Here is a 26,853-nt window from a genome sequence, read left to right on the forward strand (position 1 = left end):
CCTTTTTGTCTCTCACCGGCTTCAGTAGTCTACTGCTTCGGCCTGTTTGTTGTTTTGTGTTAGCTGTTGTTAGCAGCTGTTAGCACTACCTTTGCTGCCGGCTGTAAACCCGCTGTGAGGTTAGTTTACTCATGTGAATATTATCATTGTTATTCCCACTGCTGTACGTATTTAAATGGTCGTTTACTTTGCTGACCAACGTTTTAATCAAGAGATTGAAATAGGATGGCGTGTGACAGCTATGCGGGGATTCTGCTGGCTACTATCGATGCTAGTTAGCGTGCTAATTATACAGATGTGAATGCATGTTTCAGATGTAACTGCATAAATAATGTATGTGCGGAGTAAATGTTCGTGTTAAAGACGAACCGTTTTCACCTGTACTCTACCGTTTTGTATTGTCCAAACAGACAATGAGATGACTACTCTGAACACAATGAAAGCTAAAGCTACCAAAAGCACAGGCTAAATGAATGAAGAGATTTACTATGAACAGATGAGCATGATTGTATTATTCAAACGTGTTTTATGACAGTTACAGAACAGATTATGTAAGCGGTTGAATCGCTCGTTGATGTTTGCAGTTGACGTGTTAATGCTGGCGTCTGTCACACAGGGTGGGGCTGTCTCAGTTGCTCGGAGTTACTGTCTAAAGCGTGGCTTCCCAACAATCGTTATTATTCACCTAGACTGCCCATTTTGTCATCATGTTATTTTAACACTCAGTATTTGTCAGCTCCTGGGCTCTTAATTTTTATTACGACCCACTTTTTAAGTACAACCAACATACGGGCATAACGTTAACTACATTTCATTGGGTCCAGCTTCCTCTTATATGCAACATTTTGAGGTCTTTTCCCATTTAGTTTGGATAATATTGTGAATGTTGTTTTGAAGCAATGCCAAATTTGAATATCAAATGTATAATTTATAAAAAATGCTACATAAGAGCTGATTAACACCAAATTTTAAAAAGTCATGTTGTAAACTTTCGCATTAGGTTATAAAGTGCTATTTCTGTCCTTTTGTGATTAATATTACAGATATTAAACAACGTCTGAATTATACTTCAACTAATATGTTGGTTTATGTTTATATGTTTATTTAAATGGATCCCATCAGCTGAAAGCAGTGCATTCAGCTTGTCTTCCTGGGTCGTTACAATTAAAAACAGGTTGCATTTCAAGTACAATAACATGGTTTTCAATCATTACATTTCATTATATTTCATTACAATAACAATTTAACAGTTCTTTCCAAATAATGTTACATTTTAGTCTATAATAGTGTACAGTACAATTGCAAGTGTTTAAAATCCAACTTATGAAACTTTGTTATTTTTAAATGATTTCTTATTTTTATTTAACACATTTCTGTTGGATTGACATATTCACATCACTTGAATATCGTTATCGTTACCCCTATTGCTATGGTCCAGAAAAATCACTCGTAGTCTTAATTGAACATTTACAACATAGCGTTTATTTTCTATCAGCTTATTGTAGCATTTTTTACTATAAGCAATACACAGAGTTAGCGTCTCTTCAAAACAACATTCTAGATACTCTATTGCCCACTACTCATCATTCTCAACCTCACATATAGTGTCAGACGGGCATTTCAACACAAATTAACAGACAAAACAATATTAAGCCTTAATAACTATTTGTACAATGAAAACCAACCCTGCTGCATCTGTTATTCATTTCTGATTCTGCATTACTGATGTGGATCTATTTTTTATTACATTTTTTCGATGACTTTGTCCTAGCTGGGCCACTATGTCTGACAAGAATGAACTAAAGGCAGAGCTCGAGCGAAAGAAGCAACGGTTGGCCCAAATCAGAGAAGAGAAAAAGCGAAAGGAGGAGGAGCGAAAGAAAAAAGAGGTAGATTTGATATTCCGAGGGCTTTCAATTGTGTATTTATGTAACATATTTATTATAATGTAGATTCTAGCGTCGGTCGTTGGACAATGGATGAGTGAATCTTAATATTTTATGTAATTATGTTCTATTGTCAATGTTCTGTGTAACCCAAAAAACAGAATAATGCCCTTGTTAAGCTATATATGTAAGAGGATAATGTGTTTGTTACAACTGTTGTCTTGTCCTCTATTTTTTTTTAACCTTCATTGTTCATAAAAATTGTCTGAAAATGAATAGAGTACATTTAGAATTTCCATTATACAAGACTTTGTCTGTTCCAATCGCTGCACTCGTTATGTCTAGGCCGAACAACTGAAAGAGGTCTCACACCATCAAGATGACTCTGACCTGGAGAAAAAGCGGCGTGAAGCTGAAGCCCTTTTACAGAGTATGGGGATTGGAGACGCTCCCTCTGGTAGGTCTCACTTTAAATGCAACTTTTGAGAAGTGCCACGACTCTTGTCATGTGTTCAAATGCTTTTGGTTAATGAAAAGTTGCACTATTAAACTTGACACCGGCAAATTCAGGCCAAGAGGCATAGAGAGGAATACAATATTCCGAAATAAGAGGACATTATTTATTCACTGTACTTGGTTAGTTAATGTTATTTAAATTTAATAAATTGATTTAAATCACCTGTTTACTTATTTTTTCCCCCAAACCTTTTCTATTATAGGGTTTACTTTTTATGTCATAGCTTTGTTAAAATGAATACTGTCATGTTTCCAACACCAGGTGGCAGAAGAGATCCATACAAATCTTTTTAAGAAAAAACAACTGTTATGAAGGAAAATCACACAATGGTTACATTTGTATTAGTTAGTTATTCATTACTATTTTCTATCATAAATGTAATAAGTTAAATTGATGGCCGATCTGTGTTTTGCTGCTGTCAACAACATTAAACAACATTACTTAATTGTGTGCCAAATTTGGAACCACATATCTGTGCTAATGCATCTGTCCTCTGTTGTGCACACCTAAGCACACTTCAAGTGTAAGAGATGATTATTGTATGTGCTATTGTGCAGTGCCTCCTCCTCCCATGTCTCCCACTGCCAAATCCACAAGCACGCCGAGTGAGGCAGGGAGCCAGGACTCTGATGGAGCTGTGGGGCCCAGGTACAGTCACTCTGTTCCCGGCAAAGTCCACTAATGCTTTCCTGCTCCCACTCATGCATCACATACAAACAAAAGCATGTTTTGGGTATAATCAGGAACAATGTCTGAGTCTGATCAAATTGGGCTGCCATGTTATTACTATGGTGTTTTTTTTTCTCTTTTTTCTGTAGCTGTCAAGTTTTGTCAAGTTTTGTCAAGTGTGCTCGTAACACCAGCCACTTAAAAATAAAACATGGGGGCAAAAAGTATTTTGAGTGTTCGGGTTTGTTTATGGTTACACATGGCATATAACATCCCTTTATTACTTCCAGTGGAGTAACCACCTGAAGGTTTCCTAGCATTACAGTGACTGATGATGAGTTTATGCCAACCGAGTGCATGTTTATTTAATTTGTGTGCCGTTGAATTAGGGCGATCCTAAATTAAGAATAAACCAACAGGCTGCCTGTGATGCCTGGGGGACTTCTTAACCCCTAATTAGAGCCCCTTCCCTGGGCTGAAACTCAAGCTCCCCCAGTGTCCCATCAGGCCCAGGGAGCAGTTCCCCCTATGTGTTGACTCATTTCCCTCACCAGCATGGCCATTTCCTACACACATGGAGGTCATGTTTTCTCCCTGAGGGTCCTCTTTCTCTGCCACGCTCTGTCGACACCACACTCGGAGGCTTTGGTGTGCCACAGCTCGGCATCCATCAGCCCCTCAGGCAGCCGCTTACAACCTGTGTTATCTAATTCTCAACTGTTTAAGGAGAGATGTTCTTTGACCTCCTGAGTTTTGTGTCATCAGAGCCTTGCATTGGGATTATGTATTAAACTAGTATTTTAAGTTTTACACTGTAAATTGCATTTGAACTGAACTCATTAGAGCTTGTTTGCATGTTGTGTGCCATTATGCTAACTGGATGTTCTTAATTCATTAATTGTGCCTGCGCTTGTCTCTTCACTAATGCTGCCTTGTTGCTGTGGCACTAACAGGACTCTGCACTGGGACTCTGACCCGTCCACACTTCAACTTCACTCTGATTCTGAGCTGGGGTACTGGACACTCTCTTCTCTCCTTTCCTGGTCATTTTCCCTTCTATCAATCTCTAGCATGTCTTGATTGAATACACTAAAGTGAAATGGTTAAATGTGTCCATACAGTTACTTTGCTAACTAAGTGTTTTTGCCATCCCATAACACATTCACATACTTTAATCGGCACAAGACACACCTACACAGATGTGAGACCTTTTACCATATGAGTCGAAAGGTAATACAGGTATAGTTTAAGTGTACATTTTCAAGCTTATTTCTTATATTGATGCTGTATTGTTTTTCATGTATTTTTGTCTCTGCAACGTTTGAATTGTTTTGTCATTGCAGGCGTGTGGCACCAAAACTGGGATTGGCTAAAATCACACACGTAGACTTCCCTCCTCGTGAAACTGTTTCCTACACCAAAGAGACACAGACACCAGTGCTCACCCAGACAAAAAAAGGTGAAACTCCCAATACAATATTTTATACATGTCCTAATCTAAGAAAACCTAAACTCTATATTTGTTGCTGTGCTTGTTGCAATAGTGAAAATTCCGACTTTGACCAGATTCATATAATACACCTAAAAATGAGCATTCAAAAAGGTTCAATTCAGACAAGCTTCCTCCGTTTTACTTCACATGTAGCTCCTCACCATACTGGCTTTGGTCTAATTAATGAGCAGGATGAGAAAGCAGTGACAGGAAGAAGGGCTGAGATGGCAGCCAAGATATAAAGGCAGTGCTACAGCTGCTCCCTGTCACTGAAGCGTGTCCATATTTATGTAATTGCTGTGCTCATTCGCTTTATGTGGTTGGTCAAAGAGAAAATCCAGGCTACCATCCACCGCCACATGTTGGACACATGTTGCATAAAATATGCAAAATGTGTGGCCGTGCAGCGTGTTCGTGCTTGATTTCTGTAATGACAGCTGCTGAATAATGTGCTTGACTTGAATTCTGATGAGATCCTACTTTTTTCTCCCTATTCTGATGATTCCAATTCCAGAGACTGTACAACAATGACGTCTTTTTGCTTTAGATCTTTTTAATATTTAGCAAATTTGGATTATTAAACACATGAATAATAATCCTATTTTAAGTTCATGTTTTCTCTGTAAGATAATTCTCATTTAGCATACAAATTGTATCTACATTTAAATCAATAATGATTAATAAAATGAACACATTTTATTTTTATAGCATGTGTTATAATAATATACTGATGGACATTACAATTACATCTACAGAATTTACTACTCTAACTTTAGTCTTTTTAAAAGCCATACCAACATATAAGCAATACCAGAAATGTTTAACATGGAGAAAATACTTAGGACGCATGACAAGTGAGTGAAAAAAGAGAAAGTGTTTGAGTGCAAACAGTGAGCAGAACTGCTGGAGGATGAAGAGCATCGCCTGTTCTTCTGGACTCTACTGGGCATTGTAAAAGTGTGTTAAACAGCGATGGTTTCTGCCAGCTGTTCAACACCAGGCCCCTTCCCCTCTCTGCCACTATGTAATCATTTCATCAACTCCCTCGCGTCCCTGTCTTCTCCCTTCAGCGAACAGGCACATAACAAAACACACTCCGTCACATTGTGCATTTTCACACCATCACTTCTGGCACTCGATGAGACGGCATCCCCATCCCCGGCGCGCTCCTTTCGGTGCATTTCTGATGTGTGGGGTGGCATCGGGCCTGAGCTCTGATTGAGCCATTTATCATGTTGTCAAAAAAAGGCAATGGCGCAGCACTCTCAAGGTCAGCGGGCGGTGGCATTAGAGCTCCTGGCGGCTGCGGCCGCGGTTGCGGCCGGGCCACTGTCAACCCAAGTGTCCTCCGACTGTACCATGCTCAGGGAGGGATGGGCTCATCCTCTGACCTGCAACATGCATCCAATATCAGCGTCTGAGTCAGATCTTTAATCATGCCCGCTTATGGAAATTTATTTATAAGTTTATGGTTTCATTTTAAGCTTTCTAGTATATTGAAGGGTACAATATAGTGCAATTTTATTAAAACCCATGTAGGAATATATTTAACATGGATTTTTAAATTTGTGTATTACTCAATTATTACTGAGTTTTGCACATATTCATGTGTGTTATTTATTTCCATGCAAGTCTGAACAGGCACTAATGAAAGATTCAAGCACAATTGGGTAAGATTTCATAACTACTCATTCAGCAGTTGAATGTATGACCAAGCTGCAAAAAGTCATTGGCTTCTTGACTTCTTGCATAATACCTTGTTTCATAGTATAATGGAGTTATACAAGAAAACAAGGACAAACTCATTTTCATTGTTCTTATAATTCTTAAATAATGATAATGATAAAAATGATGATGATGATAATAACAACAACATTATTATTATTAATATAAAATAATAATAATATTGTTATTGTTGTTATAAGATTATTCACATGCCTTCTCCAGCTAGTACTAAAACAGTTTTCTATGCCTCTCCGTGACAAATCCCAAACTGTAAACCTCCAATACCATGGTAAATTGTGTCATATGTTTATTTATAAAAGTACTCCGCTTCAGCCATCTGCTTTCTCCTTTTTCAGTGCACTGTGTTACCACCCCCCTACTTAAATAAATAAAATACAATTCCCAGTAGAAAATCTGAAAACACAACATTATCTTGGAAAATTACTTAAACGGCATCCAACAGTTTTAGCACCGTTATAACGTGCTAAAACTGTAGTGCTCCTGCCACAGGCCTAAAATGCCCTACTAGGTAATATGCAGCATCAATATGCACTCCTCAACAAGAGGCTGTAATTACAGAGTAAGATATTGTTGGAGGTGGGGGGTGGGGGGTGTGGAGTGGCTGGTCTTATGCAGCGCTTAAAAAAGGCTTGTCAGGAGTTTGAGTATGTAGAGCAGTTTAGTAAATCTAATATTTAATTAAATGTGATTGTTTTAATCATGCTGAATCAGGAGGCAGGTCAAAACTTTTAATCATAAAAACCCTTCATGGCCTTCTTGGTTGAAGTGCCACTTGTGATGGTGGTCAGCTTTTATGTACTTCATGATTACTACTGTTAAATATCTATTGTATAATGCAGTGGCTACACTGAGCGCTAGAATCAGGTGGATTTTTTAAAATGACAAATCCTTGTGTTGGAGCATCTTACACATGCATAACATACCATAACATAACATACCATACATTATATATAACCTTCACTTTATTTATTTGATATGGACATAGCAATTAAATTGGACAAACCAGATGCATTTTTTTCAAGTGTTGCAGCAAAAATGCTCATTTTCAACACCTGTCCAAAGAGACGTTATGTTTACACTGGGACTGGGCAAAGTTTATTTCATTTTAATTTGAAGCACACATTTTAAAATACCATATCAACAGGTTGCACTGGGTTGAATTAATGTAAAAATGCTTTGATATATATATATATATATATATATATATACCTACTAATGTCTGTTCGCAATTCTAATCTTTACTACCAAATTGTTAGCTAACGTTTATTAGCTTAAGGATTAGAGTAACTATTCAAATGTAGGCTAAAATATGCTCAGAGAAGAGGCTTCCATGCTGTGCAGACTATATGTCCCCCTGCTGGGTCGACGTGATGCCAGAGAGGAGCTCTGTAGTCTGTATTTACATGCACTGACGCCTGATGCATAGAAAGAGATAGACACCTGCAGCACAGAGCAGAGGTCATTTAGTTGTACATCACTGGCCGCATGCCGCGTTTGCATTAATATATTGTCCATGGGCCGAGACCCGTGATTACTCTCCCCCAGTGCCTCTGTCTGACTCCCCCCAGAAAAGCTTTTATTTCTTAAGTGGCACAAAAGCCATAATTGGGCCTGCTTTGAGAGGACGTGTCAGTGTATGGGACATTGGTGATCCGGGTGAATTCTGTTAAATGCTACTCCCCCAACCGTCCCACTTCCTCCACCAACTACTATCGCCCCCCGCTCCCCACACAGCCCCAGCGGGGTCGCCAGGATCACTAGCTTTTCTCCAAATGGCCATTTTGGCTGGCAGGTGCATTATACCCTTTATTTTCAGATTGTCTATCCGCTCCTAATGCCTGGCAGGTTGATTGCTCTGGCTGCCTCACCAGGGAAAGGGCTGACGAGCATGGCCGGGACGAGCTGAAAGACAGTGATTACTGTTTTCCTTTAAGCCTGATTGAGGCCCTTGAAAGGAAAGATTTTAACCTTCTCCTGTTGGTTGCAGAGTATGGTCGTACATTGAAATGCCTTGTGTCATCAACCTGGTTCTGTAAACTCATCAGCACACCCAATAACCTTCTTCCCCAAACCTGTGTCGGAGAATGGAGCTAAATCACTTTACAGACAAAGTGACAGATGACATTATCATTTAGATTATCTCAGTAGGAAGGAAATTTTGTCATGCAGCGCTGTCATCTTGGATAAATTGTGTGGCTCACACCAAGAGGACGGCTGCAGGAAGCGAGGCTGAATTCTGCTCTGCTCATGAATCTGTTTGTCCTGCCTTTGCTCTTGTTTTTTACTTTGAAAACGTGCAATATACGGCCTCAATGAGATGTGTGTAGAAAAGCGTGTTGGCCGCCTTTGAGGTAGGGCCGGTGTGCAGTTTGCCAGCTGGTCTGGCCTGTATTTTGTTGTACATTCTTCGAGGTTGAATGGGAGTTGCAAGACCTCCTGCTAGGATGGTAATTGCACAGGCTTGCTGTTCAGGGAGAAGCTTGTCTCGGGGCAGTCAGGCGGAAAACCTCTGTGCCATCCCCATGCCACCTCTGAAGAGCGGCAGACAATTGCAGCATCACCATCTGCTTGTGCACCATGTCGTCATCTGACCGGAGCAAAGGGATGGGCCTGGGCAGCTGCTCCACTGCCCTGTGGCCTTGCTACATGGACACAGGGAAACTGCTACACTGACAGCTCCTCTCTTTTCAACGGTCCGCTCTCATTAACAGTTTGGAAAGACAGGGGTCCCTATGACAACAAGGCACCCGCTGAGCTGTGTCTATTTAACACAAATGATAAACTTCTCAGCTTTAGAGAACCAAGTTGTGTATGAAAGGCCACATTGTGCACACAAACCAAACAAATGCAAGGCAGATACACAAAACCAGTCTATGGCTGCGCTCATAATCACCGGGTGGAGCTTTTTATTGAAAATGCATAATAATAGAAGGGCGACATGTAATGACCAAAGGCACACACTGTTTGTATAGAGAATTGGATGTGTGGATTGAGAAAGATGTTCATTTTCCCTGTTAACATGTCAGCAAATTGTTTATTAATGTAATCGCTTAAATGATAAAAATTGGTCTTAATTGTTCTTTTCAACAACTTTATTGTGTTTTTTATTCAAAAGAAGAAGAGGAGGAAGAAGAAGAAATTGCTCCGCCACAAGCAGTAGAAGAGCTTCCCACTGAAAAACCAGTCCAAAAGGAGGAAGAGGAAGGTACTAATACATGTTTATTAAGTTGTAATTTACTCAAAGTCAAATAACTATTTAATAATTATTTCATTTGTGCCATTTCTTCATTGTGCTTCTGTTGTGCAGCAGCACCTCACGAACTAACAGAGGAGGAAAAGCTCCAGATATTGCACTCTGAGGAGTTTGTGAATTTCTTCGACCACGGCAGCCGCATTATTGAGCGCGCCCTGTCGGAGCACGTCGACCTCTTCTTTGACTACAGCGGCCGCGACCTGGAGGAAAAGGAGGGGTAATAATTGGACAACTGGTCTTTTAAAACTTGTAATTGTCCTGAAGAAGTGGTTTATTGATTTATATTCCTTTTACCTCTCAGGGAAATCCAGGCTGGGACCAAACTGTCTCTGAACCGGCAGTTTATGGACGAGCACTGGTCCAAACATCGTGTTGTCACGTGCCTAGACTGGTCCCCCCAGGTCATAATCAACTCGCACTACTTCACAATATGCGCCAATTAGCTGAGAGAATCAACAATATCTTTGCACTTTATGAAACTGCTGGGTAAAATGAAGTCAGGGAAAAAAGAAAAAAAAACACTCGCTAATTGGCTTTTGAAACAAGTCAACTGGACTAAGATATAATACTTGACAGTTTTAAATTCCAGCCACAAATCCCTGTAGAGAGGTTAGTTTTGTCCCGCACAAATTGTCACTAAACCACAGTTGGTAATGATTTGTTTCCTCTGGTGTCTGAAGTCATTTATTGCACAATTCGGCAACTACTTGTGACATTGATTGAACACCGGCTCTTTGTTCGCACTGTTTGCTTGCTCAGACCTCCTCTGATCTGAAATTATGTATTCACTGACTGTACGATGAAGATCACATTTTAAAGCTGGCCAGAGTGAATGCTTTGTTTGTATATGGATAGGGTTACTCAGGGTTGTGTTGTTATTATGCCGCTAAGCTTTAACTTCACAACTTTCAGCAGCAATTTCTGGTATTCCTATACGCACCTTTCTTAATCAGTTTTGTTAATGCTAAGAAAAGATTTAGAAAGTTAAGAGTTTTTCCTGGACTGATGCAACTCAAATGGTCCATAAATGTCATTAGTGAAAGAGTTTGTCAGTCATCAAGCCCTCGCTCTGGCTGCACACAGAGCAGCCAGAGCGAGGTTCTCATGGAGCGGAGCCTCGGAGGCACTGCTGCCTTCCTCTCACATTAATTTAGTCTGATGTTTTTTTCTGGCCAGTATCCTGAACTGTTGGTTGCCTCATACAACAACAACGAGGAAGCTCCCCATGAGCCAGATGGTGTTGCCCTGGTGTGGAACTTGAAGTACAAAAAGGCCACACCGGAGTATGTCTTCCACTGTCAGGTACGTCTCTTCTCTCTTCACATGGGACTTTTTTGGTCACCATAACCTCACTCACCTGCTGCCCTTTACTTATTTGTCCTGATACAATACACCTTAGCCTGCCTGTGCCCTGCGAAGGAACAAAGTGAATAATAAGAATTAAACATGATCATTTGTGCCTTCATTATTACTTCTATTTTACAGGATTCATCAATTAAGTTATGTTAGCATTAAAAAAATGACATAGGACGCAAACAACAAAAAGACACCATAAAGAGTTTCTTCTGCTCCAAGCACCTTCCCTCCTGTTTTTTATCCACTTTGTAAGTTCATGACATAGGCATCCGCCTCCGCCACATTTATCCACTAACACATGTGCGGTAGACGCCATAGGAGTCGAGCGGGATCCGAGCCCTGCTGCAGGAGGATTAAGTGTTTGGGGTTATCATGTGCATCTAAACAAGGACCCAGTGTTCAGATGTACCGGCAGCAAGACTCTGCCCCGGGGCGGCCAGAGCAAGACACGCTGAGTAGAACCACATGTGGCCTTCAGAGCGGATGTACATGTAGGCATATTACTCTGATGAATAAAACCCGACAGTGTGAATGAAGTCTCTCTTGTGTCTCACTGCAGAGCCTTTTCATACATCTTATTTGTGTGTTTCAGTTCTTGTAACGATCCAACTAAGATTGTCAGTCTAGCCACAAAATCCATAAATCTTGTCAGTCAAGCAAAGCCATAAATAAAAATGAGAAACAATGTTGTAGACTGGCCCCGAGCGTTGTTTACCTTCCACTATCATTCATGACAAAGAGGCTGATGTATGTTTGAGACGGAGAAGACATTTGCAAATCCACGAGAATCTGAAAACACAAGATTTCAATAGCTACGCTGTATTGTTTTATCAAGGTCTATTGAAAAAGCATATGTTCCAATGTATTTGAATGTCTACATATTTTTTGAACAACTCAACGCACACTGCTGGTACTGTTTACTTTCTTGCCAAATTCAAGGAGGAATCATCTGTTGAATGCATTTGGATTGGAGAGGGCCATACCTACTCAAGGGCTCAGTATAGGAAAGAGTTATTGGCTACATTATTATTCTGTCTGTGCGAAGAGACCATTAAGGTTAATGCAAACAATCAGAATACTTTGTTCTTGGCATTTCACCAACCTTCAATATGCTGCGGCCTAGAGCTGTACTGTAGAGTAGACCACCACTACGTCAGATGTGTTCAGATGTGCGACCATGAGCTTTGTGGCTCAGCCGTTTATGTCAATGAAATGTACTATAGAATAATTTGAATGAGCATAATTTACAGCAAAGAGATACTAATCCCAAACACACAAGTGGTTTGTTGTAGGATTTACCAACTAGGGCTGCAACGAATGATTAACTAAAATTGTGACTAGTCTACTATAAAAAAATATATAATTTTGACAAAAATTGTTTTCTGGACACTACAGACACTAAAACGCATACAGAAATACCTTTTTTATAACGAAACGGTAGCAATATAAAATCAGAATGTCAAATGAGAATAACAATTTGTCATTTTCACCAATAATACACTCATAAATATTATCTGTATAAACCTTCAGTCTCCATATTTCTACCTTTATGTGGTTTTAAGTCTTGTGCAATAGAAATAATCGTTTGACTAGTTAACTTATTGAAAAAACAATTGCTGACTAGACGACTACTAAAAAAACACTGAATTAAATTCTATTTTGTAAATGGTATGAATAGTTGCCATGGCTTCCCCAGTAATGGGTGGAGTTTATTGTACTGTGGTGGTATCAGTTTCCTGTACGCATGACAGTGTGACATGACAGTACATGACTACAGCCCTGTCGCCGGCGTCCGTCTAACTTTAAATGTCTGCTGTCTTTTTCCTTGACAGTCTGCTGTTATGTCCGCCGCGTTTGCCAAGTTCCACCCCAACGTAGTGGTGGGGGGCACGTACTCGGGGCAGATCGTTCTGTGGGACAACAGGAGCAACAAGAGGACCCCTGTACAGAGGACTCCCCTGTCAGCAGCAGCGCACACGGTACAATGATCACCTCTCTCAAGCACCGGGTGAAATGGGACAACAAAAATGACTGTTATGTGTTTGCAGCACCCTGTGTACTGTGTCAATGTGGTGGGAACCCAGAATGCCCACAACCTCATCAGCATCTCCACTGATGGAAAGATATGCTCCTGGAGCCTGGATATGCTGTCACAGCCACAGGTATTGTCACATTAGTCACAAGGGTTTTGGATATTATAGTCATTATTTATTATTATTATTATTATTATTATTATTATTATTATTATTATTATTATTATTATTATTATTATTATTATTATTATTATTATTATTATTATTATTATTATTATTATTATTATTATTATTATTATTATTATTATTATTATTATTATTATTATTATTATTATTATTGTTGTTGTTGTTGTTGTTGTTGTTGTTGTTGTGGGTAATGATTAACAACATAACTTTAGAGCTTTTAAAGTATATCTGACAGGTTGGACTACACATAGTGAATATGATTAAATTTAGGATTATTATTTTTTTTTTAGATCTTTTTTACAATTTTGGTGATATATTCTGGTGTCTATATTTTTACTTCCTGGTTAGGCCAGTGCAACTGATGTGACATAGGTAGAGTTAACTCCACAACTGTTACCTAGCAACCATATTTTAACCAAAATCCATATAAATTACACAATAGATATGATTTGACAAATAATACCTGAAAACATCTGTATCTTTATTTTGTTAAATTATTCTATTTTTACAAGCAGATCTAAAACTAATACAATAATAAATATTGACCACAGGTTCAGTTCAATCCCACCAAAGGAAGTAGCAATTAGAAAAACCCAAGATTAGTGATATGCACTTACCTCAGAAGACTGGTCATAAACGATATGGTTAAGTCATTTTCTTCATGGTCTTTGAACCTAGCGTACCGGTAGTTACATTTTTGTGCAACAGTTCACTCTTCTTCTTCACTGCCTGTTCTGTTACATATTCTCTCTCAAGGATATAAGTGTGAAGTGAAGTTTCTAGGTTGTGCTTGGCAGAGTGTATATTAACCTAGAGGCCGGGCAGAAGCAGATATTGATGTTCCCATTTGCCGCTGCCTCCACAGGACAGTATGGAGCTGGTGTTCAAACAGTCCAAAGCCGTAGCTGTCACCTCCATGTCGTTCCCTCTCGGAGATGTCAACAACTTTGTGGTGGGCAGTGAGGACGGCTCAGTCTACATGTCGTGTCGTCATGGAAGGTGAGTGCACATAAAAACATGGGCATCAGTGCTCCAGGTCTGGAGACTGAGGAGACTTGTTAGGCCCACCTAGAGCCCTGTGTCAAATAAATCTAACCCACTCACTTCCCCGAGTTACACAAATCCAACACTTGATCTCCTGCTGTTTGAGGTTTCACTCCTGCACAGTCATCCTGTTTTTCTTTTCCGCTTGTCAGTTGTGTTTGTAAAGGTCGCTCAACATAAACAGGGCACACATGCAGGGGAAACAAATCATTTTTTTCCCTCCCTTTTGGTACATTTCTTTGGCTGAGCAAGTTTGTTTACAGTAGACCCTAAGAGAATTAAAAGTGCAGCACTTCTCACAATGTTTCCATTTAAGAGTATGTGGACTGTGGTCGTCTGGCACACAACTGCTCTTTATATCTACTCTCCAATAAGCAGCATGTTCGGCCCGACTCGTGACAGCACAGACCCGGTTAAGCTGTTTTTACATGGCAGAATCACCTCTGTAATTGAGGGAATCATTTTCCAGCTCATTTACAACGGTATGATACTCTCATCTCAGTTAATAATGCATAAGCATCACTCATGCTGAGTATTTACCTCTCTACGTTAATTACCAGAGCCTCAGTTGGGTAACAGCTCTGCAACATGTGGTTGAGGGTTGCACACACTTTTGTCACCCTGCTGTGAATCAAATGATAAAAGTCATTCATTAAACTGCTCAAGCGAGGTGCATCTCATAACACCTCAAAGTGACACCAGTTGCTATGGTCAGTTCGTGCAATACAATTATTATGCACAAACCTAATGATGTTGTTGTTTCTCACAGCAAAGCAGGTATCAGCGAGATGTTTGAGGGCCACAATGGACCCATCACAGGGATCAACTGCCACGCAGCAGCAGGGCCCTTGGACTTCTCTCACCTGTTTGTCACCTCTTCATTTGACTGGACTGTTAAACTGTGGAGCACCAAGGTATTTGTAGCCTTCATTTCTGCATATTGGCAATTAAATACATGTATGAGTGAGTGAATCTGTGAATCCTGTGAGCACCTCGAACATCTTCATATTGGTTTACATGTTTCTTTGTCTTTTACTTGCCCAGAACAACAAACCCCTGTACTCCTTTGAGGACAACTCAGACTATGTGTATGACGTCATGTGGTCTCCCATTCACCCTGCTCTGTTTGCTTGCGTGGACGGAGTGGGTCATCTGGACCTGTGGAACCTCAACAATGACACTGAGGTAATCACTCTTTCACTGCATTGTATCAGGCTCACAATAAAGATTTCTCTGCAGAGTAATGAAACCTTTCTATTTCCCTCTTGTGTTTTAGGTCCCCACAGCCAGTGTCACAGTGGAGGGGAACCCTGCCCTTAACAGAGTGAGATGGGCCCCCTCGGGCAGAGAAATCGCTGTGGGAGATTCAGATGGGTGTGTCCGTGTCTATGATGTTGGGGAGGTAAGATGTAGATTGGTTTCTTTCACCATTTAAATAGTCATTGAGCACCTGTAATCAGAGGCTTATAATGTGATAACCTGCAATTCAATGCGATTTATTTCTAAATGTTGTAATGAATTGTAATCATATTTCCATATCACCTTCAACAGCAGACTGCCGTCCCTCGCAGTGATGAGTGGACCCGGTTTGTGCGCACTCTGGCAGAGATCAATGAGAACAGAGACGACGCAGAGGAGCTGGCAGCTCAGCGTCTCGCTGCCTGAGCTCGTTTCCATGGATACCATGTTTCAGGGACCAGCAGTGCACTTGTTATTAACTGTATTGATAGGACACAAATACAACTGGACAAAGAGATGAAGTTCTGACTGAAACAACACTTTCCTGTACCCTTGTGGATTTTGCTTCTCAGTTTGCACGATGGTCTTCCACTGATTACAATCAACAGGGCTAGACGCAGGAAGTCGTGTTCACAAACAGTCCTTTCTTCTACCAGATGCCTTAATTTTCTTACTCTGAATAATTTCTTCTTTCCTTTCAAGCATACAAACATAAGCCTTATATTTGAGTTTAAAGCCAAATACTGCACCATACCATAGTCAAAAGTCTAGTCTATGTAAATCCAGTTTAGAGCAATCACTCTCTTTTAACTACAGGAATGTAAACATGGCATGACAATGATCCTTTTTTCATCAACCTGTCTTACAAAATAATTACCTGAGCTTTAACGTTTTAAGTGTCCTGATTCCAAAATGTTTTTCTTCTGAAATGTCCTCGTTTGTGTACATTAAATAGATTCGATATGATGAGAAATCCTATATGTGAGGAACATGATCATGTCTGCTGTAAGACTCTGTGATTTTCTAAGTCTGATGAGTTTATTTAAGAAGATCTATGCTTGCTGTCCATTGTGAGAATGTAATTTCACAGTAGACACATACTGATTAAAAGATTTATTTCAATAAAATACATTAAGTGCATTGAAATATTTCACAAGAGTATTTTGTGATTTCAAAATAATCATTGAAAACATCTGTACATTCGCTTGTCTTTGAAAGATAACACATGCACACCAAAGCTTCAGCACACCAGAAAATACCAACGGCCATTCATAAAGCCATAATGTCCCTCTGTACAGAAGTACAATGTGTACAATAGACCTGTGAAAGCTACGCAAATAAACGTCAACAAGCCATTCCCATGCAGCATTTTAGAATATAACAAAACATAAATGCAGTTAGCTGACGCGTGGTTCCATAAGACCATTGTGAAGCCAGAAAAGAGGAAGATTAAGATTGCGGAAGATTTGCAGCCCACAGGTTTTATGAAGGCTGGGGCTCGGCTTTGGACTCTGCTGCGATTGTCACCTCTGCAGAGGGCTTGAACTTAGGAAGGTGCAGGCCAAACTTCCTCTCGATGCCAGCGAAAGTAGCAGCTGCAAGACTGTAGCCCCCCACATGGTCCGCTTTCACTGATGGGAGCTCGTGGCCGGCAGGTTTAGGAGTAGGCGCAGAACCAGTAGGACGACTGAGAAAAAATATATGCCATCAATCAAGACATAGGGGGCAGTGTGGCACAGTCTTCCATACAGTAGTAAATGTAGCACAGAATATCAAAAGACCATTACAGTAAGTTCAAAGACAGCCAATGATTTCTAAACAAAACAAATCAAGAAGCAAGAGATGCCAAGACAAGAGTGTTACTATTGTTTACATTTGAAACCAAATGTTCCAATTCTAAAAAAAATACTAATCCTCAGCAGTCCTGTTTTCTATCTACTTCAATGAATCTAAACTGTAGAGGCGCCCATTATTTTAATCTTACCTGAATACAAGCAAATCATTATTAACAATTATAGGTGACGGATATATTGGGAAAAAATATATATTATTGTAAATATTCCTTGATATGCATCTATGCTTAAACCTATTAAAAAATATCTGTCGAGATATTATTTTTTATCAATATTGCTTACCCGTATTTACAATGTTAACCAGTGTCTCCAGTATATATTACAGTTGTTTATTGGATTCTTATGCAAAATAAAATAAATATTTGTATTCAATTATTTTCTATGTCAAAGAGTAAAGTTCTATTCTAGCCTTTTTATGAAGTAAAAAAACATGACAAAGTAGCAGTGTAATATTAACGTTAATGTAAGCAGTATTAGACTTACTGTCCTCCAAAGTCGACATAGAGCCACCTCTGTAACAGTTCATAGGTCAACAGCGTCACTGCAAACTGGGGCGAGGATCTGAACACACGAGCTGTAAGAAGACAGATCCAGCATTTATCCAGCAGCTCTGGGACAATTACAGTCAGCGCTACTGGCTTTAATTCTCAGCGAGTGCATTTACCTCCTGCGCCTTTCCAAAAAGCACTGAACCCTTCCTCCCTTAAGATCTTCCTGGAGCAGTCGATGACTCCGTTGTATGAGGTTTGTCCTGCCCGGGCCGCCACCTGGAGCCTGGTCTTGATGACATCGGCAGGGGTGACGAGCGAAGCTGCCGGTACGCCTTGGGAAACAGGGATAATGAAGCAGTTTCACTATGCACAGATGGCATCAGTTACTCCGATTGCTGCAGTATCACGCAGGGTCTGAAATGGGAACAACTTTACATCGGCAAAAACAATGCACGCATACCACAGGAGAAAGGTAAACTATAGGGTTTATTTAAAAGCTTCAACTTTAATCATTTTAGTTGTGTGTTTTCAACTTTTCCAAAATAAAGTTGCATCACAGTGGACTGCCCTTTAGAATAAAGTTTGATTTTTGATATACCATTAACATTACGGTGATGACCATAATACAATACAACACAATTCTGACGAGATTATGTCAATCCAACAGAAATGTGTTAAAAACGTGCCTTTCAAGGTATTAGTTTAGGTTTAATTGACAGACAAATGTGAAACGTCTTTAAAATGATTCACAATAGTGCAGAAATATTATCTATAGCCTTATTTCCCCCTTTTTAAATTGTATTATTTACTATAAAAATATACTTTATATCTTAATATTGCATGTCTTGGAAACAACATTTGTGATATAAATTACAACATTAGCAGATGTAATACCTTAAAAACACTTACAAACACTGTAACTGCTTTAATTCCTTTTGACTAGCTTTAACAATATATTATATCTGCAAATACAACCTATCCTATGGAAATGTTCAACATATATTTAGCATATTACACATGAAGCTCCAAATACCTGTATCCTTGTATTACCTGCAATAGCTCCAGCACTGAGCAGCTGTAGAGGCCCCACACGTCCATCCTCATCAGCCAGCTTCTCTTTGGTGTGGGCATACACCGGGAAGTAAATGGCAGAGAAGGGAATGTCTCGCAGGAAGCATGCTTTGGCTCCCTATGACATAAGAACACACAATCTTGAACACCTGCGTTTGCATAAAGGGCAGAAGAGTGGATTTATTGTTCTTTCTACTATTGGCAATAGTGCGGCTGCAGGAGCCAAAGAGCCCCCGGGCAGAGGAGCAGCGGTGGGCCTCAAGATTCATCACACACAGGCTACAGGCCCCGTGAGCTGCCTGAGCCCAACAAGAGGAAGTCAGCTTTTTTAACAAGCCACACGCTGTCTGCTCCTCATTAAAATATGGACTATGAACGCAGACTCTAGCCACAAGGATCTGGAAAGGAGCAGTAGCAGAGCATAATCCCACAGTAATTTGCTGTTGCTTGTTGGCCGCTGTGCTTTTTGCATGTTTAACACTGTTTTGGAAAATTACAAACAGTCAGTAAAATATGTTTGATCTTTCAATTTTGGATTTTGATCTCTATTATGCCTGTGTACACTTTCATTTTTTGGGGGTGATTTACAGCTGTTTGTCATCTGTTACTTGACACAACATTAAACCATTATCTTTTTTGGTTTAGTCTAAAGTCTCAAACAAAAAAAAAAAAAAATAATATACAAACAAATTTACATATGTTAATTAAAAAAGAAAAATTCGAACTAGATTTTGCTACAGCTATTTAGGCTTGTTTTGTCTTTTGGGTATTAATGTATTATTTCAGAAAGCTGTTACATGTACATACAATATAAATCAACAATATTAAATCATCAATATTAATGTTGTGTGACTAACAACAGGATGGTGGAAATACATAATGAGCATGTAAACCCACATTGGGGTGTGATACTGATGCTTGTGTGTTTGTGCTGTGTGTTTCATAGCACCTTCCCTGTCCTTGTGTGCAGTGAGAAGAGATTGCTGCAGACCTCATGGAGGGCTGGAGGTGCTGACCTACCTTGTAAAGGCCAAGGAAGCCCAGCTCTCTGACAACACTGAGGGCCTTGACCCTGGGGCCCGTAGTGATCTCTCCAGCTACCTGCAGGCGGATCTTAACAATCTCCAGTGGGTTGGTGAAGATCACCTGGGAGGCACCAGCCTGTGGAGGCAGACAGCACTGGTTAGACACTGCCCTGAGTTCAATTCAACGAATGTAGCATCAAAGGACCAATACACGGCAGCTTTCTTTCTGTTTGATATGGTAATATGATTTACAATTCATAAAAGTTTTCTTAATCCTGAGTATATGAACAGGTCAGCATCTCCTCTGTGTCCTTCTGTGGGACCTGAGGAGGCCAAAGGGGAGCCCAGACCTGCTGAACACTCATTATCTGCTGTCGCTGTCATGTCATGAGGGTGACTTTGTCAGGGGTGAACTTTAGGTGAACATGATAATGATGTGTAAGCATTTCTCTTGTGTCTGAGTCTTTATTAATTGTCTCAGTAAACTTGGGCACAAAAGATGCTTTTTCTCTTGTTCTGATTTGAATGAGTCAGAGAAGGGCCTTGGTCTGAGCAAAAGGCATGCATTGACAGAAGAGTGGATGAGGTCAGGCCAGAGCAGGCGTGGGGTGAGAAGGAGTCCCGGCCCCTGCCCCTGGCAATAGCCCTCTGCCCCATAATGCCCCTTACTGCCCCACATGGCCCCCTGAGGCACCTCCTGTGGAAGGGTGAGTGTCCCGGGACAGCCTCAGCCTGGACACTTCCCCAGTGCAGTCTGTTCCCAGGAGAGTCCCTGGGTCCTGGTAAAAAGGGCCCTGAGGCACAACACCCTCTGACTCCAGCACATTTATCACCCTCCCCAAACCAAATTAGGCCCCGACGGGCCCTGCTGACACTATCTGTAAACATCCGAGTATTGGGCTAAAAAAAGCTCTGGCACGTTCAGTCAAAGTGTGTGGGGAATATTCACTGCCTGAGGAATGATGCAATCGCCACCATCAGTATTTATAGTTCTTTGTTTGATTTGAGCCCAGTCTCAGATCAACCACATCAATATCCCAATCAGGTCCTTCACCCACAGCTGTTTAGACATACGCTTTCCAAAGTAGCCTGTGCTTTAAAATGTGCACAGAGGAACATGCTCCTGTGTTGGACGGCCTGCATGGAACAGGCCTCAGGTATGTATGAGCCGCTGTCAAACTTAATCACAATGAGCCAGAGCCAGCCGCGTCCGGGCCCTCCAGGGCCTCTTCCTCCAATTACACTCTGACAGGGGTTGCGACCTGTGGACCCCGCTCTACTACAGCAACCTGCAGGCTCTGCTAGTTTGACTCTGCTAGCACCCAGTTGCTGCACAGCACGAGTGGAGAATTACACTTTAACCACAGCTGCACTTGTGAAAAACTTACAAAACTGACATGGTGAAAAAAGGGAATATTTTACCATATTTGTTCTAGAACAAACATACACCTGGAAAGGTTAATCATATGAAAGCAACTGTTAACTAGTTTGTTAACAGTTGTTAAATCAAGAAATATTTGTGTTATTTTGTGAATATTAAGTTTCTTTGACAACTAGTTTTTATAGTTGTAGTAAATGAAATTTGAGGCATGTGTGGTTATGTTTTAATTTAAAAATTTACATTTTCCTAAAGAAAAGAGTGATAAAATAAGACAATTGAAGCTTACACATCCTCCAGCTAGAATCTCGGCAGGCAGAGGGACGGCACCATCTTCTGTGGTGAACTTGTCCCTGACAAAATCATTCATCTAAAGGCAAAGAGGAAAGTCACATGAAGAATACAGACAAGATCACAATCTTGATAGTAGCATTAATGTTAACTTGTGGGTGCAGTCACATCTTGATTGCAAAGACTGCATTTCCTTCAGTACGTTATGCATGGTTTTCTTTCACAGTGAATCATAGGAAACAACTTTCCAAACACTCCTAAAGCTACACACTGAAATGACTTGCCGTGAGTTTGATAGCTTTCTCCGGGGCGACTCCAATGAGCTGCGGGAGGAGACCTGCAAAATATTATTCATAGACACCATTAGAATACCTGACACAGGGAATCTGGATAGTAAGAACACACACAACAGCAAGAACAATAGTAAGGTAACCCCACAAATACATTTACAACTGATTTCTGATGTGCCAAATCACAAAATGGCTTTGAACAAACATATCTGAACTAAAGCATTATTTAAACAGAAATGTTCCTAAAAACAACACAAAACATGACAGAAGCTGTGTGGTCATGAACAAGATCGGGGAAAAGAGGGAGGAGGAGGGCAGTGCAACTATGGCGATAACCACTGTAGTGTTTCACTGTGTGTCCTTCATCAGCCCAGATAAACTTCTGAAGGACCTGCTGAGTGACTGCTGTTGGTATTTGGCCAAAAAACAGCCGAGCGTGTCTGTCTGCGAGTCAACTAGCCTCTTATCATGTGCGATGGGAGAGGCAAAGGAGGGGAAGAGAGAACGCAGTGGTGGAAGCAGCAGTAGATGGCACTCTTGACTTCCCCACAAGAACAGCCCTGAGCTAAACCGAGTTGCACATCACAAAGCTTCTTCAGCATCATTATCACCACCTGGACAGAGCGCCTGTACGCAGATTTCAGCTGTCAATTCCCCTCCCAGGTATCCAGATAATAAACATGCAAACCCTGTCCGTGAGGTTCCTCCACAACCACAAGCAGAGCAACAGTCTCTGGAATCAATTAGAAAAAAGGCATGTAGCTGATATTAGCACGCAGGCAAGTCCCTCTATTTGTTGCAGAGGAAACACATGTCCACTTACTCACATTGGTGGCTATTGGGGCAAACAGTAAATGTTGTGTACCTCGGTAGAATCCGAAGAAGCCCTCGTAGCGGAGAACCTTCTTGGCACAATCAAAGCTGTTCTTGTACATGAGCTCTCCCACAAAGGAGCCAGTGGAGCGCTGGTTCTGCATTCGGGTCTTCACCAGGTCGATGGGGTACACTGCAGTGGCACCAGTGGCTAACAAACACAATGCATGAGAATGATTACACTTTTGCTTATGAAACCATATGACCCATTGCATTTGAAATCAGTACGTTTTTCTTTTTAGTTTTGTCTGAAATGTGTGTCTATAAACGTGTCTCTAAAACTCTTCACCAGTTTGACAGATAAATCACAATGTAAGTTACAACACATCTATCTTGGGAACCATCAGTCCCATCAGTCCAAATGTGTCCGTACCAATCTGTTACATATTCTCCAACATGTGAGCGTGCGTTTTGGTTGCAAAATGTGTATAACTGAGCTGACTGTAACTTGTAAATTTACACCCAAAATATAATTGCAAGTAGCACTCGACAATTTCCGTGAAATGTGTTATTTTGCAGTTGTTAAATTAGACTCTAACCAGATATTTTAATAACTAAGAGACAAGTGAAAGAACAGAAGGACAAAAATATTTATAAATAATGTGCATTAGCAAAATGGGTGATTTGAAAAAGCAGCACTAATACATTGTTCTCTGCTTCCTCTGCAGTGCCTTCTCGATGCTGAAAGCTTCCTTTAATGACTCCTCTCTCAAACATGCTAAGAGCTCTCTCCACACGAGAGACAGAAACAGCTCATTATCACTTTCTTCTGTGTAGCCCTTTTGTGGTATACATCTTTTTCTGACCCGACCTGAACTGGATCCTTCAGCATGTTCTGGGACAGACGGTGCACAGTCAGGCCAATGTTGGGGTCTTGTCCCAGTGTCAGAGGGCCAGTGCGTATCATCCAGCGTAATTAGACGGAGATTCCAGAGTGCGGTTCCGGAAGACTTGTGTCATTCCAAAGCTCCCCACCAACGACAGCCTGGAGCCAGTGGTGGCACATCACACGGCCCCTCGCCTGCAGCGCACAATGGGCCGTGCATGGGCCGCTGTGCTCGGCTAAGGTTACTCCTGGGCAGCCACAGACATGTCACTCACCTCCAGCGATTGAGCCCAGGGCGAACCTGTAGGCAGACTCCGCAGCCTGGAGCCAGACGGGCCGGGACGTGTCGTGAGGGTGCTGTGTGGGGAGAAAGAGACACCGTTGGTCAAATGAATCTGAAGAAAGATGGAGGGATCAAGAACGGTAACAGCAGAACGCCATGAATTGAGTTGCTATTAAACGATAGTGAACCAGATACATTGGGGAAAGGAAAGTCAGTGTGGAGCGCTCGACAATGTAGGAAAGAATGTGTTTGATTGCGCATCAGCTGGTATTGAATGACACAGCGGTCTCAATACAGAAATACCTGCTTTAGACTTTTTCATACACCAGATTATACAACATTATTCTTGTTTCATGTGATGCCTTGGAACAGATAAAGCTTAGAGGCTTTTGTATATTAAAATAAGTGTCTATGTTTCTGGCATTTAATCTTATTATGTGAAGATGACACACTCCTAGTTGCTTTATTAATGAAGGTGGATGTTTTTCTCACTATTACACAAGTTTATGGTTATGTGACATTAATGACATGTTTATTGAGAAAAAATTGTGGAAGGATTAATTAATTGCCTCATTTTATTCTACTTGGCAGCCATTCACAATGACTTATTTTTATATGTCGTGTTTATGTAAGACTGTATAAGTTTGCTTGTAAATGTTAATAGATGTTTGGCTGTAATTATTGCTGATGCAGGTCTAGTGTTTTGGACAATACGAATTTAAGAATTTGTAGAAAGGTTTTCAAAAGTACTCATCTTGACAATGTTATAAAAATCAAGACGTTTCGACTTCCTTTCGAAAGTCGTTCAGTCCTGGACAAATGAGGGACAACGCAGACTAATTTAACAGTTGTTTAACATTATTTAACATGACACAGATACTTTTTAAATTAAATCATTTTACAGTTATTTTATATAATTTTATCTCATAATGTATGTGTAAATGTGTTTTTATGTATTTGTTAATTTATTTCATGTTTTATTGGTGTTTCATTTGGATATCCTGTGTTTGTTTGTTGTTCATTCTGTGTTGTGTTGGTATGACCTGAGGATGATCCACTCAGTTTTAGAGTAAGTGTGCAGGTTTGTTTCTGGTTTTTTTTCACATGTCTACTGCAGTAGCCTGGCACCTAGAGTGGTGAGCAGAAACCTACATTTTCCTGTGTTTTAACAGGGTAACAGGTATGAAAAAGATAACTTCTCATTGTTTTTTTACCTCTATAAATGAAAATGAAATCTTACTGAACAGAATTTATGGCGTCAATTTGACACTTTTTGCACTAGTTGTGTATTTCAAACCAATATCAGGAAATGAGTAATATAAGCAGGATTTTATTTTAAAATGCACTTGGCCAGGTTGAGACCAGACAAGCGGGAAGTTAGCTGATGACTCTTTCCTTATCCCAGATGCTTCTTGTGAGGGTTGCATGCTAACAAGACCAAGGTCCTGATCAAAGGCTTTAAGCAATTAGTCCACTTCCACTCCAGTGATGCCTGAGAATGGCAGCATGGTTCCTCCGCAGGAATCGAATTGCAGAAATCCCATAAGCCTGTGAGCACTGACCACACAGCCCAGATACAGAGCCATGTTCTCCAGTTCAACTAGGAACTATTTTGTTCTCCCACATCCACCTTGAATCCATCCCACTCCTCTGACAATGGTGCGCTCCATACAGGCTCCTAAAACCTCACACTGATAAAAGCCTCTATTAGCTTCTCAGATGTGTGATTACAGCTGATGTGTACCTGAAGCTATAGTGAATAAAATTGGAAAAGCCTTTCATGGGGAGGTGCAATGCAACAATCCATTCCTCTTCTCTGACTATAATTGGTGTACTTTTATCTGGGGGTTTAAGTAATGCTCTTCACAAGGGAAGAAAAACATGGGCACTCTGCTAATTCAGTGGCAGAGCATGCTCACTTTTAGCTCCTTTCTGAGAAGGAAGGCGATGGAGGTGAGGAGACGGCTTTGATAAAAGGCAGGAGGATGTGGGTCGTATTAGGCTACCTGTCTCTGAGCTTCAGCGAGGTGGTATGGCATGGCTCCTTCCTCCAGCGGGGCTATCCTCTCGATGTCTGCGTGGTTCAGGCGCCTTAACGAACAACAGCAGGGGACAGTGGTTAGGCCAGGAAAAAGCACAGCCTCCATCTAATGTGAAGTATAGCCAGTGATATAAGATTTTCCATCAAGCTTTTACTACCATATAACCTGGAGTTACTGCAACTTTAATTTGGTCTTGTATAAACAAGAAACAAACAAAGCTGGAGTGATGCCCTTAGGCTCACAAGTAAATGAAAGTGTTTTCTTACTAAACATTCAACACAGATATTCCCCACTGGCCCGACGCATCATAAAGTCTGCATCCATGTTTTATGTTTGTCCTATAAATCAGTCTGTGGAGCCACTGTTGTTAAACTATAAGAGGAATAACTTTATCTTTATAGCCAATAAACAGCCCTGTAGTGGGTTTATTCCATTACAGGGAAGGCAAGAGAAAATGGTGCTGATACATGGTTCAAACACAAGGACGTTGACTCTGAAGAAAACACTAAGGAAAAAGATAACGTCTCTTACCCAGAGTGAGAGTGAAGCCCAGAGAGTTGGTACAGAATCTCAATCTCCATCGGAGTGATTTGACCAAACTTATTGGCAGCATGTACAAACTCCTCTAGAGTGAAAAGAAGAGGAAACAGTCATTCAAGTTGAACTTTAAGCATGCAAAAAATGCAGTAAAAGACCCACGTCATGGAGTTGGAGAGCTAGTTTGGATTTACTCTACAACAGTATAGAGTAAAATAGTATTTGCAAATAAAGTTTGTTCCAAACATATCACATGGCAGCAAATCAAGATACCTTTAATACAAATATTACATTTGATCAATACTTCATTAGCCTTATTTACTGAAGCGTAGCATGTCTTCTTTCAACAGAGCTATGTCTCACTGACTTTAGCTATGCTTTAAATTTATACTTTAGTGCTGCCTACTGAGAGGTCTATTACAGAGTACGGAGCCATCTTTTGCAAAAGCATCCTGTTGAAAAATGAAAGGGA

At 40.6% G+C, this 26,853-nt stretch overlaps 2 protein-coding genes across 7 annotated transcripts in view; one reads left to right on the plus strand and one right to left on the minus strand.

The window, feature by feature from the left end:
- dync1i2a (dynein, cytoplasmic 1, intermediate chain 2a) lies at positions 1 to 16,561 on the plus strand. 6 transcript variants are annotated; one of them, XM_072444437.1, is made up of 17 exons: positions 1 to 119; positions 1,772 to 1,889; positions 2,232 to 2,343; positions 2,961 to 3,051; positions 4,026 to 4,115; positions 4,416 to 4,531; positions 9,426 to 9,515; positions 9,618 to 9,780; positions 9,865 to 9,964; positions 10,740 to 10,865; positions 12,752 to 12,898; positions 12,968 to 13,081; positions 14,004 to 14,137; positions 14,952 to 15,096; positions 15,227 to 15,367; positions 15,459 to 15,584; positions 15,734 to 16,561. In XM_072444437.1, exons 2-17 carry the CDS (start codon positions 1,782 to 1,784, stop codon positions 15,845 to 15,847), a joined length of 1,917 nt encoding a protein of 638 aa, XP_072300538.1. In that variant the 5' UTR covers positions 1 to 119; positions 1,772 to 1,781; the 3' UTR covers positions 15,848 to 16,561. The 6 variants fall into 6 exon arrangements, with proteins under 6 accessions (XP_072300538.1, XP_072300539.1, XP_072300541.1 ...); XM_072444438.1 differs by having other exon boundaries at positions 9,429 to 9,515; XM_072444440.1 differs by having other exon boundaries at positions 4,026 to 4,085.
- LOC140359493 (electrogenic aspartate/glutamate antiporter SLC25A12, mitochondrial-like) overlaps positions 16,520 to 26,853 on the minus strand; it is a 16,746-nt gene continuing 6,412 nt past the window's right edge. Inside the window, exons 8-18 of the mRNA XM_072444436.1 lie at positions 26,376 to 26,469; positions 25,809 to 25,893; positions 23,795 to 23,876; positions 22,686 to 22,844; positions 21,815 to 21,867; positions 21,529 to 21,609; positions 19,857 to 19,997; positions 18,816 to 18,954; positions 17,939 to 18,097; positions 17,758 to 17,848; positions 16,520 to 17,108 (exon numbers count right to left, since the gene is read on the minus strand). Of these exons, the coding sequence (XP_072300537.1) occupies positions 16,904 to 17,108; positions 17,758 to 17,848; positions 17,939 to 18,097; positions 18,816 to 18,954; positions 19,857 to 19,997; positions 21,529 to 21,609; positions 21,815 to 21,867; positions 22,686 to 22,844; positions 23,795 to 23,876; positions 25,809 to 25,893; positions 26,376 to 26,469 (1,289 nt within the window). The 3' untranslated portion in view covers positions 16,520 to 16,903. The remainder of the gene's footprint in view (positions 17,109 to 17,757; positions 17,849 to 17,938; positions 18,098 to 18,815; positions 18,955 to 19,856; positions 19,998 to 21,528; positions 21,610 to 21,814; positions 21,868 to 22,685; positions 22,845 to 23,794; positions 23,877 to 25,808; positions 25,894 to 26,375; positions 26,470 to 26,853) is intronic.

This window comes from Eucyclogobius newberryi, unplaced genomic scaffold (assembly GCF_026437365.1).
Source record: "Eucyclogobius newberryi isolate DKJ021-1_F unplaced genomic scaffold, fEucNew1.0.hap1 SCAF_14, whole genome shotgun sequence".
Lineage (NCBI taxonomy): Eukaryota > Metazoa > Chordata > Actinopteri > Gobiiformes > Gobiidae > Eucyclogobius > Eucyclogobius newberryi.

Bases quoted from the DNA above. Each gene is read 5' to 3' on its own strand.
- dync1i2a (XM_072444437.1), top strand. From the start codon at position 1,782: ATGTCTGACAAGAATGAACTAAAGGCAGAGCTCGAGCGAAAGAAGCAA. The intron at 10,866-12,751 runs GTACGTCTCTTC...TTTCCTTGACAG, and splicing joins AGTATGTCTTCCACTGTCAG to TCTGCTGTTATGTCCGCCGC. The intron at 15,368-15,458 runs GTAATCACTCTT...CTTGTGTTTTAG, and splicing joins ACCTCAACAATGACACTGAG to GTCCCCACAGCCAGTGTCAC.